The sequence below is a fragment of the Psittacula echo genome, assembly GCF_963264785.1.
Source record: "Psittacula echo genome assembly, chromosome: 2".
NCBI classification, from domain to species: Eukaryota; Metazoa; Chordata; class Aves; order Psittaciformes; family Psittacidae; genus Psittacula; species Psittacula echo.
In genome coordinates, this window is record NC_137737.1 from 10,677,441 (window position 1) to 10,695,092 (window position 17,652).

General features: G+C 44.1%; 1 protein-coding gene across 1 annotated transcript in view; it reads left to right on the forward strand.

Annotated features, from left to right (window-relative positions):
* EGFR (epidermal growth factor receptor) overlaps nucleotides 1-17,652 on the forward strand; it is a gene marked incomplete at both ends in the record, with an annotated part of 152,112 nt that overhangs the window by 106,346 nt on the left and 28,114 nt on the right. Inside the window, 11 exons of the mRNA XM_080611439.1 lie at nucleotides 4,307-4,458; nucleotides 6,067-6,253; nucleotides 6,565-6,699; nucleotides 8,395-8,463; nucleotides 11,300-11,418; nucleotides 12,808-12,949; nucleotides 13,779-13,895; nucleotides 14,427-14,553; nucleotides 14,650-14,723; nucleotides 15,911-16,001; nucleotides 17,096-17,295. Of these exons, the coding sequence (XP_080467565.1) occupies nucleotides 4,307-4,458; nucleotides 6,067-6,253; nucleotides 6,565-6,699; nucleotides 8,395-8,463; nucleotides 11,300-11,418; nucleotides 12,808-12,949; nucleotides 13,779-13,895; nucleotides 14,427-14,553; nucleotides 14,650-14,723; nucleotides 15,911-16,001; nucleotides 17,096-17,295 (1,413 nt within the window). The remainder of the gene's footprint in view (nucleotides 1-4,306; nucleotides 4,459-6,066; nucleotides 6,254-6,564; nucleotides 6,700-8,394; nucleotides 8,464-11,299; nucleotides 11,419-12,807; nucleotides 12,950-13,778; nucleotides 13,896-14,426; nucleotides 14,554-14,649; nucleotides 14,724-15,910; nucleotides 16,002-17,095; nucleotides 17,296-17,652) is intronic.

Consider the following 17,652-nt stretch of genomic DNA (forward strand, 5'->3'; position numbering starts at 1 on the left):
GTTTCAAAGCATTCTCTGGGGTTTTTCCCGAGTCTGGGACAAATATGCGTGACAGGATTGAGACCTCGGTAATCAGAGATCTTCTGGGGAAGGGATGAAAACAGATTTCACTTGTATCAGGGCAATTGCTGCAGAGACCACTTTGTTTAATCTGAGCTTGTATGGATTTGGGAGAATATAGTCCCTTAGTGTTACATCTGGATGAATGTTTTCTGTCTCCCTACAACCACTTGTGGAAAGTGCCAGTTAGCACTCTTCTTCTTTGGGCTGCACAAGAAAAAAGAGGCCAAGGAGCAGAGAGTTGCAGAGGGTCAACCCATTTGCATCACCTAGAAATACTCCTTTGAGGCCACATTTGAGGCAGAGAAGTGGAGCAAGCATGTCTGTGGACAGAGAGGATTTTAGTATCAGGACAGCCAGTCCTGCATTTTAAATAAGCAGTAGAACTCAGTGAGTTTGCATCTCTCAGGATATGAAATCACAGACTGGTTTGGGTTGGAAGAGACCTCAAAACTCATCTAGTTCCAGCCCAGATCTCAGCTTTTCTACTGGTCACGGACATTCTCACACTGAATTTTCATCAGGAAACTTATCTGGTTTTTACTCTCCTTTGTAGGTAAAATGTGCTGCATTCACGTGTAAGTGTCCACGTGAAACAGATATTATGTGGCACATACTACCCACAGCTCCCAGTGGTACCATGCAAGCATCCATGCCTACCATTGACTCCTAATCTTGAATAGTGCTGGCTTTTCTGCACACTGAAACAAAAATACATAATGAATGCATGTGACATCAAAACGTGTCCTTTGGAGGACAAGTAGGTCAAGCTCAATAGAGGTTAAATCACAATATAATCCATCCACTCAAGCATGCACGTCCCACTTAAAACTCTCCGGAGCGAGGCAAGCACCTCATTGTGCTGTTGCCTCTGGCTAGGATGGCATTCACACTGTAATATACAGATAATTATACTGTGTATCTTTTTCAGAACACAATTTTCATAAGCAGAGAAATTGAGGAACTGTATTATTCATCAGATGCAAGCAGGTCATTTTCTTTTCTTTCCAAATGTTCTAATTGGAAATGTTTTCAGCACCTTTGCCTGAGTTCAGTAATATTGCTGCAGGGGGTTAGCTTGTTTGGTTTGGGTTTTATTTGCTCAGCATATACTGCTGATGACCCAAGTTCTCCTTCGGTAAACGCTGTTGTGATGAAATTCACTTTCTGGATGTACATAGATCTCTTTGCAGCAAGCAAGGTTTTGGCCTTGTATCCCTCTGATCAAATAAAAACTTTTGTGCAGAGGGTTGTCCCGTAGGGTGGTCTGACTGTTGGCCCATATACTGTTAATGTCTTAACAGAAGCATCCCTCTTTGCTTTCTGGATCTTAACTAAGATTCCGTCTACCTCTGCGGCTTCCTGTGTGCAGGATATGATGAACCTGATGGAGGGGACAAGTGGTTTTGCATGTGACATAAGACACCTTTGATAGAGAGCCATCAAAGTGCTCTCTGCACACAGAACAGGGGAAGAAAGTAGGTCCTGGAGGACCAGCCTGAAGCCTCTTTGGACCTCATTATGTCTAGATTTCCTTCGGCAGCTTCCCAAGCTGGCAATCTCTTTCTCTTGACTGTTTGCTCCTGCATCGTCACTGTCCTCAGGGGTGTTTCCAACACAGCGGTTCATGGGGTACCATGGTGAACCAAATCAGCAAGTTTTCCTGAGCTAAAAATACCCTCTGTCCGTTTATTTATTTATTGTACTGCATTATTTGTAGCTTGGACCAACTCTTTGGCATGGTTCACTGAGCAGTCACATGGGGAAGGGAGAGGGAGAAGCACAAGAGTAACCATGCCTTCAGCCTGCTGCATCAGCCTTGACCTAGTAAGCAGTGAAAAAGTCTGTCTTTCTCAAGACAGCTGACTCAAGTTCAGAGCTCTAACGCTTCTCTGATCCCAAGGGAAGCACATTCAAATGTGTGCCATTTCTCCTAGGACTTGTTTCAGTGAGTTGGGTTGTTCTGTTGCACAATCAGACCAGTGCCAAGCCATGTAGGGTCGATCATGGGCACGGAGTGACCAGGAGGATGCTGCGAGAGAAGGCTCCTCCTTCCGCCTTCCTTTGGTTCAGGTGTGGTATAAACACTGAAGCTATTGCATAGAGCCTGGCTTGAGTACCAGAGCAGATCTTTGCTGTTAACACTGGAGGTGCAGCGACAGCATCAGGCCACTTGTAAACCCTGAAGACCATAACAGGCTGACTTACATCTCTTTGTTTCTGGGAGCACTCTAAACTCTACCTGCTCCTGCACTGTATTTGAGTGCATTTCAAAATCACTGTTTCAGAGATCAGATCTGATATGCCTAAACTGAGCATCCAAGCTGAGATTTTGAACCACCTGGGAATCTTTTATTACTGGCTTTTTCCTTGGTTGAAGGATAACATAGCTTAAAATTCACGATGGCCTCTGGGAGGACTCTTTGACTTTTCTAATCAGTTCAAAGCCTCTTCACCCTGTCCCCCAACAACACCACATTTCCCAGGGCAGACCAGCATATGACAGTATTTCTAACTTTCTGCCTTCAACATGTGACCACCCCAGAGAATAATACCCCTCTGTGACTCTGACTAATAACTTGTGGTCCTCATACTTGAGGCAGGAGAAGGCAAGTGCAGATGTTAAGCACATTGGAACAGTTAAGTTTGAAACTGAAAATCTGCTTAGAAAGTTCTCCTGTTATGGAAGTTCAAGGCAATTGTAAAAAGGGTCATTTCTACTCCTCAGGCTCATGTAGTAACAGCTTAGATGTTATAATCACAGCCCCTGTTAAAATGTCCCCATTTACTAATTGTTGCCCCTGATCCCAACCACCATAATGTTTATCTGGACGTATAATGAGAAATAACTGAGGAATGCGAGTGAATAGCCTTGTTTTAAACAATGATGAAGAGTATTTAATCTGTTATCACTGTAGCTCTTTAATGGTGGTGACTGTACTGAGGAATAACACATGTTCAGTGAATGGTTTTGATGATTGATAAGGAAGTTTTTATCACTGCCTATTAAGTTATTTTTCCTACTAATAAAGCATCAGTTGTTTGAATCTTCAACAGGTGTTGTCTTATGTTACTAGGTCCAAAACTTGCTTCCAGCTTTATCTGCTTTACAGGACCCCACTCAGTGATGTTCCCATTTGTGACTGGTGCTTCTAGGAATTATGGCTTCACAAAAGTGCGGTTTCATTTATTATTTTCTCCAAGTTAAAGGAATGCCATTCTTTCAGTGTCCTATGGAAAACCGTGAGGTTCAGGCTGGGATTGCATTACAGTGGTGATGAGGTAACAGCTTCCTTTTGTTCCCACTGAAGAGCAAAGCTGGGCTGAAGCTCTCCACCTGAAAGTGTTAAGTTTTTACCACATTGCCTTCTGTGTTGTTCTCAGTTCCTCTGTGATAGCATAGCTTAGAGATGTTTCAATTTCAGCTGTGTAGGGATAAGCCAGGGAATGACTGGATGAGTACAGAGTTTCTGGGGGTTGTGTGTGGTTGTGTGCTTTAAAGCATTTGCATTTTGTGCTCTTATTGCAATTGCATGCAGCAGTGATAACTTCTGTCAGTTCCTTTAGGTTTGGTAAAGCAGAGTAACAGAATTTTTCCATCACGCCAATATACATGTTTGTAATCTTGGTGGTGCTCTTTGTGGCACTGCTTCCTTCCCCACCAGCAAAGCAGGCTTAGGTGGATTTGTGTGCCAAAGCTGAATATCTTTCTGAAATCTTTCTGAATCATACAGCAAATATGTCAGAATGGCAAGAGATGTGTGAGCCCTGCAGGTTCAGTTTGCTCTTAAAACCCGATCTTATAGCTTGAGAGCTCCTGCAAGAACCCCTGCTCACTCCCACTGAGCTTACAAGGAAACTCAATGCCCCTGAAAATACTATAAGTGAGTCCTGGGGGAAATCACCTTTGGTGATAGCTGGCAGCACACCACTTCCATAAGTGTTTGAGGGCGCTATATCAATGGCCACTCCTCAGGAACCGAGTTATGTTTGTGACACAGAAAACTTAGTGCTACTTATGTACAAAAACCATAAACCAGAAAGTGATGGAGGGTTATTCCAGCTCTGTTCCCTGTTCATGCAAGCACTGTTGCCATTAGGGTCATGCAAGATAACGTTCTTGTTTCTTATGAATCTTTAGTGATGCTTCACTTCCTGTGTTGCTTGTAAAAATTGGTGGGCAACAAGTCTTAACCCTGCATTTATTCTTGCTTTCCTTCATGAAGCTTTTTCCTTTCCTCCACAGTTTGTCAAGGGACAAATAACAAGCTGACCCAACTGGGACATGTGGAAGATCATTTCACCAGCCTGCAGAGGATGTACAACAACTGCGAGGTGGTACTCAGCAACCTGGAGATTACATATGTGGAGAACAATCGTGACTTGTCTTTCCTGAAGGTTAGTGTTCTTGGCCAATATTGTCTTCCTGCTAAAGGAATATGACTGCATTTTTTTAAGTGTAAAGGATCAGCTACCTATAAAATTCTGTGGTGATCCAAAAACATAGTTTGCTAATGTCAGCGAAATTGAGGATCACAGTCTTGATACACCTGTAGGCTGCAGGATATGCTCAAACTTAGTAAATCAGGTACTTTGAGAAATAGCTTTTCAAGCACCTGCCAGCCTGTTCTGGCTGCCATGCAGATGGCTTCTCCTTATTTACAGGTATAATTACATCCTTACCCATTGCCTCACTTCTCAGAGGGCAAAAGGCTTTGTGGTGGTGTTGGGCAAAGCAAAGCACTAAGTGAGTGGCAACCCACTGATGGCAGATTTTGAGGTGTGGAGACCCTTACCCTGCCCTCCAAGTGTGACCATGGCAAGCTGAGAGGAGAATAGGCAGGGTATGGATGTTAAAATGCATCCATGGCATGGGGAGGAGCACTGTCTGTCATGGGCACTTTCAGGTTCTCCACCTACAGAGACTGGGTAAGGGGTACAGCTCTGCTCCCCCACTGCCAGGCTGCCACCAGTGGCAATAACATCACATCATCATATATATATATATGTATGTATATATATTTTAAAGAAGGCATTTTAAATGCATTGCTTTTTACATAACTGGTTATTAGATTAGGAGGTTTCCAAAGAAGGAAGCAGTAGAGGAAGAAGGTTTTTTGACATATTAAGTGTACGTCTAGTATCAAGAGCTGTTGTGTGGTAGCTCTTGTATGAATAAACAGGTTAGTCCTCTGGGTTGAGAAGAGTAATGTCTTTGTATGAGCTTTTCTTCTCAGGAGACAAAGGAAGAGCAAAAAAAAATCTCATTATAGTAAAAAGCAAGAACATCAGAAAAGAGGTGGTTCAGACGTATGGGTTACAAATATACTTTCCCAAGCACAACTTGACCATGGAGCAAAATGTTCCCAGGAACATAACACGTCTCTTGAAAACTCACTGGTACTCTTCATAGAATAGGAAAATATCCTAAGTGGTAGCTTAAGGGTTTTTCATTTATGGTGATTCTTGCAGGAGATAGATACACACACATTTCACAATATAAGGCAGGAATTAACCTACATCCAGGAACAGTGCCTCACTTGTCTCTTTATCCTATAACTATTTACTACTTAAGAGTGAGAAGGTACTGCGTTTCCCTGTCTGCTGAGCGTAGAAGGATCTGTAAGGGAAGGGACACAAAAGAGAGAGTGTAAAAGCCTCAATCAGATGGCGTCTCTGTGCTGCCAGTGGTAAAGGCTGGGCAGACATTGAGGGGAAGCATCACACTTGCTATATCATACATGCTTGCATCTGTTCTCCTGCACCCCCTAGGAAGCTTCATTTTCCCCTAGGACAGAACACGGGTAAGCTGGACCTTAGGAATGCTCAGTTTATGCCTGCTTAGCAAAGTTTTCAGCACAGTCCCTTCTTGTTCTTGTATTTATTTTTTTAATGAGATCAAGTGATTTATTGTTCCTTAAATTGGAAGATGAGAGGAGGAAAGTGACTGTCAAGAGTAGAGAGTGCTGTGGATTAAACACCTTGTTTCTTCTGTTGTTCTTTCAGACGATACAGGAGGTTGCAGGCTACGTGCTCATTGCGCTTAACATGGTGGATGTCATTCCCCTTGAAAACCTCCAGATCATCCGAGGAAATGTGCTCTATGACAACTCTTATGCCCTGGCAGTTTTATCCAATTACCACATGAATAAAACCCAAGGACTCCGAGAGCTGCCGATGAAGCGGCTATCAGGTGAGACATCAGGGCTAGAAGTGAAGGCACCTGTAAAGCAAACTTCAGCTGTTAGGTTATTGGTATCAAGAGCTGATGGAAGATCTCCTCTCAAAGTCATGTGCCATTAGATCCTGCTTTAAAACAAGGATCCAGAATCCATCAGCCTGAGCCTGCTGTTAGCTGCGCCATCAGGAGCACACATTGTCCTTTTCTGTCAGCATAGCGTGACTGAGGCAAACAACTATGTATTTTATTTCCCTTTCTCTAGATCAGAGATAGAAGACTTGGGCAGTTTGCTTCACTTACCAATTTTTTTCCTTCTGTGGCAGAAATTCTCAATGGAGGTGTTAAAATCAGCAACAACCCCAAACTGTGCAACATGGACACTGTTCTCTGGAATGACATCATTGACACCAGCAAAAAGCCTCTCACGGTGCTTGAATTTGCAAGCAACCTGTCTTCTTGTGAGTATTAACTTACCAAAAGTGCTATGTGCTCCCCCATTTCAGAGGGAAGAATGAACATCCCATCTCCCGTGCTGTGGGTTTCAGGTCCACCAGCTCCTGCATGCAGAGCCTCGAAGCCCTGTTCCAATGAAACATTTCTTCACTGCTGACTTAAGATGTAATTTTTCATGGTGTTAGGTCCTTATAGTGAAGTTCTTGGGAAAGCTTCTGTTGGTTTCAGACAGGACTCTGCATATGTGTTCTTCAAAGACAGCTCAGACTAATGTGCACTCGTTTGCTTTCCAGCCATCTTCTAATTACAATGTAAGGCTCTGGTCTAGAAAACCCATATGGGTACCTTTGTGGAGTTACTGTGGGACTTGAAGCCTTTTTAGAGCTAAGACCCATGTTGAGCGCCATAAAACTCAACATGTTTTGGTGTTTTGGGCTGCATGGATTATCCTTGCAAAATTAATGATAAACAGGCAGATAAATCTGATGCTTTAGCAGGGAGATGAATGTATATTTAAAAGTTTGTGCAGCATACGCTTAGAGTGGGCTCAAGCTAATCCTTCAGCCTTAGGAGTCCCTTACAAAATCCCCAGTCATTTCACAGAAAGGAGAGTTTATTTTCATTTCTGAGCATTTAATTTCTGGCACTATCAATTGGCAGACAACCATATTTTCTTTATCTTTTTCGAGTTGCATAATTGCCTGGGAGCTGATAGCCAGCTTTTGTGTTGACATATTTTTCTGTGCAGCCCTAGCGTAATCAAGGAGTTGTGAACTGTACAAGTCAGCACAGGATTTTTGGCTCAAAACGTCACAGAAATGTTAACCTTTAACTTCTCAACTTCTTTGGTCCCACACCAAGTCAATCAGCTCTTGGACAAGTATTGGCGTTCGTTCAGCTATTTGATGGGAGGTGGGGGGAAGGAGAATCATGTTATTTGCAGAGAGAATCACTGTAGTAGGAAATGCCTCTTAAATGTAGTGAATGCCAGATTAATCTTCTTAGACAGTCATTTATAGTTTCAATAATGATGCTGTAATCTAAAATAAGTTGTTTCTCTGGGACTTTGCTGGTCATTAAAAGAAAGAAAGAGAAAAGAGCAAGGAGGGAGGGATGGGAAGGAGCTTGGCAATGAACCTCCAAGGTCAGGCAGGGTGTCCGTCCATCTTGCCACCTCTCTGTTGATTGCCCATCTGCTACGTAGTCTTACACCAAGGAGGTTTTTTGGCAGACAAGTCAAATTACTTTGTGGTTGGAGTAGTCGCAGTTGCCTGCAAATCCAGTTGGGTTTGTTTTCCTTTTAGAACCGCCTTGTTCAGTACCATTGATTTACACATGGCCTGTAGCAAGCAGCTGGCACATGCCCGGCTGCAAGCCAGTGGTGACTTGCCATTGCATGCAAACCCCAGCAGAAGGGCCAGCCGGGCAGTAGCTGAGATTCCTGTTCCTGGGAAAAATATGCCTCTTTCGTAAGCTAGACTGGGTGGGTATTGTGCTCACTGGCTCAAAGGTTTGAAGAACTGCACGTAGGAAACCAGAGATTAACAAAGTATAAGGGTTTAAAGTCCAGCTCTCAAAATGTTTGAGCTTCCTCCCCTGATTTATCAAGAAGGAAAGCTCAAGTCTTTGTTTTCTGTGACTCACGTGATGTTGTTGTAGAGCGTGTTTATAGAAAATAATAACCTGCTGTTGTGTTTTAGGTCCCAAATGCCATCCAAACTGCACAGAAGACCACTGCTGGGGCCCTGGCGAACAGAACTGCCAGACATGTAAGCCTGCAGATTAATTAAGAAATACCTTGTGTGCTCTGACATACTAAAGTTCTATCTATTGAAAAACTAACTTGTCAAGTGCAAATCGGTGACACGTGTTTCAAACTTGTCCTTCTCTACATCCCACTATGTTGGGGCTCCTTGAAGCACTCTGTGCGTGGACGTGGCCTGCTTCCCGCTCTGCAGAAGCATAGTCATGGGGAGGATGGCTGCGGCTGCTCTCACCAAGGAGCTTCGTTTCTGGAGGGGAACCCTTGAGGATGTTTGGCTTGGGTCCAGATATCCCTGCAGATGTGGTGTTCCTCCAGAGGCAAAAGACTGTAGCTGTCCCCCATACTGAAAGCTTTTATCTGTCGCCCACAACTTTCTTCCATCTGCACTTGAGAACCTTTATTCTTTAAGTTATTTTACCATATAAGAGAGAGCACAGCAGCCGCGTGGTGAATTGTTCGCCTTCCTGCTGTTTCTGCAGAGCCATTCTGCAGGCCAGCTAGTGATACGTTGGATTAATTTTTACTATTAGAAGCAATAACACAACCTGATTTTTTTCTGGCTTTAATTCCTCTTTTTGGAATCCCTGTAGGTTTCTTTTGTAAACACAAAAGATGTCACCTTCATGTGGGTTATCACTCTACATACTGTGCTCAGAGGACCTTTGGAAGGCTCTCAGAAAATGCGTGGCCCTTCTAAATTTGTAGATGAAGCTGCTTGGCATTGTGAGGTTGTTCAGTTTGGCGGCCTGTGCTTTACTGTTAAATGTTGCAGTTAGAGTACTTCCTTGCCTATAGAAACCTTCATTTAGAAGTTCTTGACATTTTGCAAGGCTTTATTTTAACTAAAGTAAAGGTTGAGGTTTGAAGACCATCTCAACTTGTTTCCCTACTTCATCATTTTCTTTTTCTGTTATAAGTGGGGAAATACGGTTTCTGATTCTTTGTGTTGTGTAAAGCTCAGTGGAAAGACTGCTGATGGTGTAACACAAATGAAATCAGCATCCTATCTTTGGTTTTCCATTGTAAATAATCACCTAAACCTAAGTTTCTTCCCTGCAAGTATCAGGCCAAATCTGTATGGCGTATAGAGCTTCAGGAAAAAAGGAACATATAGATTTTTTCTCTTCCTTTAGTATAAGCTTTAGGTTTTTTCAGTCATCCCTGCAGTTTGAGGTGGTCAGTGCGCACACAAAGCCATTCCTAGGTTGGTCCCTGTAGTTGAGACCACACAGCTGTCCCAGGGGCTTGTGAAACCTCAGGTCTCAGCCCTGCAAGCTTACCACATTGACAAACCCTTGCTGGCTTCAGGATGATGACAAGGAGTTCATAAAGCGAAATCATTTGCAGGCTCTGGCTCTCCTCTCCAGGCATTTGAGAGTCCGGCCAACTGAAAATGTTTCCCACATTTCCATATGTGGGAAAGTTTGGGGTCGTACATATCTTTCTCCTTCCACAAACACGGGATGTTCTGTATGAAATACAAATGTTTACCATGGTACATGTTTCCAGCAGGAAGCTCTAGTCAAGAGCTATCAAAGTGACGAGCTGTTTTACTCCGCTGCTGATGCCTGTGAAAAAAATCAGATCAAAATGCTGTTCGTGTAGAACACTGTGCCTTTTATTGCCCTGTTTCTAGTTGAATGGAGGAGTTGCTATCAAAGAAGCTAATGCCTATTGTGGAAATAATCTGTTTCCTTGAAAATATAATACCTTGCTTACAGGCCTACAAGAGAAATGAAAATAAAGTTTGGATATAAAAGTGTGTAATGGAAAAAAAATTGGAATTTTTTTTTTAAAACCCTGTAGCAGGCTGTATTTTCCAATAGTTTTCTGTTAATTAACAACCATCTGGTTTGGACTTACACAAATTCCTGGTGATATTGTAACTCATTTGTGCCAACTGTGAAGTTGGTATCAGTTACTGTAGTGCACAGCTGAAATGCTCAGGGTGCTGTAATGCAGCAGATTAGCCATCGGGTTTCTCTGATGTCTATTGCCAAGGTCTGCGGATCAGTAATTATAGAGAACAAACAATCCCATTTTGGGTCTCCGGTTCAAACACAACCTTTGATATTCAAATGGAGACGATTTCCTGATTCTCCACAAAATGTTACAGGCAGTTTTTGCTTCCCTGAAAAAAAGGCTGAATTGGGGCCAGTTCTTCCTCCGGGTTGCTGCGCTGGTGCAAACTCTGTGGGAGTTGAGTAATGAAGATAAAATTTGGCCAAGGAATTGCAGCCTAAACTAAACTAATACAACATGTGTATGAAATGGGTTTGCTGAGTAGGTGTCCCCTCTCTCTGCAATGCAGAAATGCTTCTAGTGCACCAAAGGGATCCTAACCCCAAGCCAACAATATACGGTTTCCTGTTATAGTAGAGAGTCCTGGCAGTATTCTTGTCATGTCATTTTTCCCAAAGCTAGCACTAATAGTAGCAGATTTTCTCAACAAAATCGGTCAGATCCTGCTCTATTGCTGAGCTGTATGATGCAGGGACTCTAAGGAGTTTTTCACGGTTTAAAGCATTGATGCCATAGGGACCTGGATGCTCTTTGTAAGCAGGACGTGGTTTGCTGGCTGGGACCAAAGTGCTTAGCACCTCACAAGAGCCACGATAATTACTGGTTGAACACAACCCCTTCTCACCACCACCCACACCAGCTCTCACCCCTCCCAAGCTTTGGCCTTATATGAGGACAGAATATGTATCCCATGGGGAAAATCTAGCACAGATCCTACACCAGACCTTTTCTCTATATTTTCTGATCTCGTTGCAGCAAGCACAGCTTAAACGTTCTTCATTCCTGATGTGTTTTTCCTTTTTTATTGTGTCTTCCAGTAACGAAAGTCATCTGTGCCCAGCAGTGCTCTGGCCGGTGCAGGGGAAAGGTGCCCAGCGACTGCTGCCATAACCAGTGTGCTGCGGGGTGCACGGGGCCTCGGGAGAGCGACTGCCTGGTAACCATGCTACACCACCTCCATAACCATAACTATAAATCCCTGGCATGGGATGTCCTCTAGCCTTCTTCCATCCCAGAAGGCCTCTGAGAGATGCTGACCTGGAGGGTGCTCCAGCACTTCCTCAAAGGAAGAGGACACAAACTTGGCCCTGAGTTAGACTTTACTGACTTTGCAGGTGGACTTTCCTAGCACGTGTTAAAACAGTGTCAGTGCCTTTGAGACCCCAGTGAACTCAAAGCTGCTCAGAGCTGTCTCAGGGCAGCTAAATGTTTGCTGTAGGGTGACTTCCCCACGTAGGCAGGTTCCCAGGTCTTCAGCTGCCACCACAGTGCAGTGGCTTTGCATTGCCTTGTGCTCTTTAGTGCTACTCAGTAATAATCTTGGTTTACTAAAGCAAGAACTTGTAGGGGGCATAAGATATGATGGATCTGCACTTTTTTTGCCTTTCATTGAACTCCAGACAATGAAATCAAGGTTTCCATTTCTGTTTTTCACGTGTCACAAAGCATTGTGTTTAGGGGACCCCGAGGCAGTGAAGGGAGAAGGAGCAATGGAGCTTTTTCGGGGAAAAAGAAAACATCCCATTGCTTTTCTACAAGAGTTTCGGGGGGGGGGGGGGTTGGTGTGCACTGTGGTTTTAACTCTTCTCCATGTTTGCCTTTCATTCTGAATTAAACGATACCTAAGTAATTGCCCTAGAAACTGTTCAGTCCAGGTTTTGTTATTATTTGCATTCCTGGTCCCTTTATAAATTGCAAGGCTATGGTGCCCTTTACTGGCTCACAGGGAAGACAGCTATTCTGTCTCAACTGGAAAGCTAGGGAAGATAAAAGGGGAAAATAGAGTGACTATTAATTTTATGCAGAATTAGATTGGAAGAACCAACTTGTCCTTCATAAATGCCTCCTAAATTGTTCATTACTCGCAGCCAAAAATAATGGCTTCAGTTTAATATTTAGCCAGAAAAGTCAGTAATCAGCAGGAAAGGACTTGATTTGATTTAGGTTATTAAAAAGCAGCCAAGAAACATACTGTATGTCTTGATCTGGTTACTGCTTGTAGGGGAAATTTTCCTGTCTAAGGCATGCAGATTCGCTCCTGTTCCCACGTGAATCCCAGCAGCTCTCCCATCAGTGCCAAGGTTTCTTGTTCAGAACAAGAAAACCTCATATTCTCTCTCTTTTTTCTCCCCCAAATATTAAACTCAATTGCCTGACCTGAAGCAACCTTTCACCTTCAAGCATAAGGAACCATCCCTGTAGCTGCTTGGGATTTCCTAAGCAGGAAAGAGATGAGCACATCAGAGTGTTTTGAAAAAGCTAATGTGAAACCATTGTCACTTTTTAAGGAGAAAGCAGTTTAATGGGAGGTGTTGTTCAATGACAGGCATGTCGCAAGTTTCGGGATGATGCTACGTGCAAGGATACGTGTCCCCCATTGGTCCTGTATAACCCCACCACTTATCAGATGGATGTCAACCCTGATGGAAAATACAGCTTTGGAGCCACTTGTGTGAGGGAATGTCCACGTAAGTTTATTTCAGATTGCAGCCACAGAGGAGGTGGGAAGGGACCTCTGTCATTCCTCTGTGTGGTGGCCAGGAGGACCTTCTTGTTCTCCTCTGCTTCTGTGGGAACCAGGAACAGGTGACAAAAATGGCAGAGTAGCTGGTAAATAGCCTCTTCAAACTGCCTGCATCCATCACCTTCCCTGATTTTTAACCATGGAATTTTGACTTGTGAGGATTTTTCTCTTGATTGGGACAAAAACATCTAATGAGAATCATCAAAACAACAGCCGTATGGGATCAATCCTGTGGCTTGCCAAAGCAGTATCAACTCTTAACTGGTTCTTAATTAGGACTGGTAGAAAGTCTTTGGTTTGAACACTCTTTCTCAACGCCACTGATCATGGCTTCCTCTACAGGTGCTTGCTTTTTCTTTCACACTGTTCCATGTCCATGTTTTTTTAACCCGTAAAGATATAAGTGTAGGAGAGGATTTAGCATACAGAACTGAGATTGAGCACTGCCCTGACAGGCCTTTAGCCTGGGAAGAGTGAGCGAAGGTGAGAGATCAAAAGCGCCGTGTATTGATTCTGATAATGGCACTGCTGCACAGCCTAACCTGACCTGGCAGTGTTGTTTTATCCTTCCGTGACTGTTCCCCTCTCTGTAAAACAGTGATAGCACTGTATCCCCATCTGCCTTCAAAGGATGTTTGTGAGAATTCAGAATTGATGCCTGTACTTTAAGTACGCCGAAAGTTCAACTCCTCCCCCCTTTTCTTTTTCCTAGTATTGAAGTGCCGGTGCAGCCTGTTGTATTTCAATGACCTTTGTATCCTTGTTTTTTCCAGACAACTACGTGGTGACAGACCACGGCTCCTGCGTTCGCTCCTGTAATACTGATACTTATGAAGTAGAAGAAAATGGTGTTCGGAAGTGTAAAAAGTGTGATGGGCTATGCAGCAAAGGTATAACAGTCAAGGAATAAGCCAGTAAGGCTTTGAGATGATAAGTGACTTGTTAGAAAAAGTACATGTAGGTCTGACCTTAATTAAGTGCAAATTCAATATAAATATCCAGTGATAGTTTGAAGATTTGAGAAGTGGTTTGGTTAAGAAACATGGCTGTGGAGCATGCTTTCCAGCTGGGATACACCACAAGTGCAGTGGATAAACTGTGCGGTATGTGTATCTTCACATAAGCCTTCTCCTGTGTTTGTTCTTCCTAGTATTTTATCAAATGGGAATAAAATCAAAATGGGACAGAGAGAAGGGTATGAGCAGAGATGCTCAAAGCAGAGCTGCACAACTGGGCAAGCAGGAATGTGGTGCTTTATGAGAAGCAAAAGTAGGCAAAAGATCAATGAAACTCATCTTACAATGATAGGTTCGAAAGTATGGGAGTGCTTTCTGGACTAATGGCATCTCTATGTCTATTCCCTTCCAGGTGACTGAGCTTTACTCTTCTCCCCCCTGACTTTTGTATGTCTCTTTTAACAGTGTGCAATGGCATTGGAATAGGTGAACTTAAAGGGATCCTCTCCATAAATGCCACAAACATCGACTCCTTCAAAAACTGTACCAAGATCAATGGGGATGTAAGCATCCTCCCAGTTGCATTTCTAGGGTGAGTTGCCTGCTGGCCGTTCAGCACTGGAGGAGAAGGGCTAGGGAGAAATTCAAGTTGAGCTGTTCTTTTCCCAATTTGTTCTGTTTGTTTCAGTGATGCCTTCACAAAGACCCTACCCTTGGACCCCAAGAAGCTGGATGTCTTCAAAACAGTCAAAGAAATCACAGGTTAGCAATGGGGTTTGAGCTGAGATATTCTCTGACTGGTACTGCCAAAAACAGTAAAGGAAAGGAGAGAAGTGTTTTAAGCATGTGAAGAGAAATGCAAGCAAACTGTTTCTGTCTCTGAGCTACCAGGGCTCACTCTCCACAGAGGTGGTCAGCAGCACCTCGCCAGCATTATACCCGTGTAACCCATACGGGTCCCCTATCCAAGGTGTGTGGTTTGGCCAGACCATTCCTTCTGCTGAACTGTCAGTCCTAGCAAAGATTAAAAGCAGAGGTGATCCTCAGCCACCCAAGAAGCATGTGGTGATGGAGAGGCATGCCACTCCAGCTGAAAACAGCCAAATGTGTTTCTATTTATGGAAGACCTTTCAGCAGCTGGTTAGGGAAGCATGCTTAGTGACTTGCATCATCCTCACAGAGACACCCTCTGAAACCTGAAGAGTTCTTCCTTGGGGGTGAGTGTGTCTCCACGAGCACAAAGTGGCCATCAGAGTGCTCAGCCACTGTCTTGTGCCAAGGATCAATTAAAACTAATTCTGCTCAGCTCATTATAAAATGAGCGTCACATTAGAGCTGGGTCCACAGACGTGACTCCAGTTTCCCATTTCTTTCTCTCTTTTACCTGTCTGGCTCCCTCCAGAGTAGCAGTGACTAATCCCAGAGCTTCCCACAGCAGCCTGCAATCTCCCAGGTTCTCCCCCTCCCTCTACTGAGCAGGGAAACATGCTTGCCTTAGCTAATCCACTCTGAGTGCTGTTTGTTCTGCTCTGTTCCTGCTTTCTCTTCAGTTTACCTGTTCCCTGAGGGTATCTCAGAGTAGGAGGGAGTGGTACCTTTCTCCCACAGCACCAGAGCCCGCAGCCTCTCAGCTAGGGTATCTCTGGAAGGAGTTGTTATCACTGGCGGCTCAGTGTGGCAAGGATATGTGGCTCACCAACACAATCATCTCTTACTCTCCTAAGCCCTCATGGTGGGATAAGTAGTAAACTGTTTATAAAGTGAGGTCTAAAAATACCTCCCTGTTCCCTAAAATGTCGTGTTTTACTTTGAGATTCTCAGATAAGCATAGGGAAAGCACAAGCGCCTTCTCCCAGCGCAGGGAGAGGAAGTCCTGCTGTCAATACTGACCACTGTTTGCTGTTTATTATTATTATTACTACTTCTATATCTTCTTTTCTTGTTTTTAGGATTTTTGTTGATTCAGGCCTGGCCTGATAATGCTACTGATCTCTATGCATTTGAAAATCTGGAGATTATACGAGGCAGAACCAAGCAACAGTAAGTAAATCATGTGTCAAAGCCACTGTAAAAGACACTCGAGCTGTGCTTGTCTGAGCACACTAAAGTGTCAAGCAGTGTGAGACTCAGGTGTCTTCGTAGAATCATCATGGTTTGAGGTGGAAAGAGAACTTAAAGCTCATCCAGTTCCAACCCCCTGCCACGGGCAAGGACACCTTCCACTAGATCAGGTTGCTCCAAGCCCCATCCAACCTGGCCTTGAACACTGCCGGGGATGGGGCAGCCACAGCTTCTCTGGGCACCCTGTGCCAGCGCCTCAGCACCCTCACAGGGAAGAACTTCTTCTAATGTCTCACCTCAGTCTCCCCGCTGTCAGGTTAAAGCCATTCCCCCTTGTCCTGTCCCTACAGGCCCTTGTCCAAAGCCCCTCTCCAGGTTTCTTGTAGCCCCTTCAGGCGCTGGGAGCTGCTCTGAGGTCTCTCCGGAGCCTTCTGTTCTCCAGGCTGATGCAAAATAAGAAAAACCTTTCAAGGAGTATAGTACCATCTTTGTAGCAGTAGATGATGTGTCCTGGGGGGTAAAACCCTCAGCTCTGTGCCACATGTGAGGGGCTGCCCTGAGCCTGCCTCTCAGGAGCAGGTTTTCCCCCACCAGCCTGGAAGCACAAGTAGAACAGAGAGTGCTGTTTGCAGTCTGGGCAAGTTGCTATCAGAAGTGCTTTGGGATGTGAGGTAGCTGAGCGCTTGGGGCCAGACTGTGTCTGCCAGACGGTATGGACACTGGCAGTGCCTCCAGCACCCTCCTGCACTTACCCCAAGAGAAAGGGTGGCTTGGTGGACCAGCACAACAAAAGAGCTGCTCTATCTGCTACCATTGTTGCACATAATTTACTTGACACAGCATGCATGTCCTGTCAATTTTAGCTTTAAAAGCCCATGCAAAACCAGATATAAGTATTGCTGTTGTTTTACAATAGGAATGTCATGTACCAGTATAGAGGACTGAGCAGCATCTTGCTTGGACAAAATTCAGTTTACAGCAATATGCATCTGAAAATCAAAAGAAAAAGTGCTGAATAATACCCTGCTTACTCTTTCTTCCATGTGTTTTCTTTTTGTCCCTCTCCATTTTAGTGGCCAATATTCCCTTGCTGTTGTTAACTTGAAAATACAGTCCTTAGGGCTGCGCTCCCTCAAGGAAATCAGTGATGGGGATGTTGCCATTATGAAGAACAAGAACCTCTGCTATGCTGACACCATGGACTGGCACAGACTGTTTGCAACTCCAAGCCAGAAAACAAAGATTATACAGAACAGAAATAAAAATGAGTGTGGTAAGTCAGCACTGCCTTCCTGCGCCCTATGGAAGCTTGTGCTGAAATGCAAGACTGATTTGAGCAAGGCTTTTTTCTCTTTGTTCCCCTGCATGCAAAATTCATCAGTGATACTGCTTTAATGAAGATGGTGTGGGAAAAGTGAGATTTTTTTCCCATCAAGGATGTGAACTTCATCATGGCCAGCAGATGGGAAGGAGCTTCCTCACCACTATGGTCATAGTGAAGCCGCATAGGTGGAAGGACACAGAAGTTAACTCCAAACATTGGACTTTTTTGACCAGGTTGAAGCTGTTCAGACTTTGTGACTGCAGTGGTCCCTGCACCAAAATCTAATTACTTCTCTTTGCAGAATAT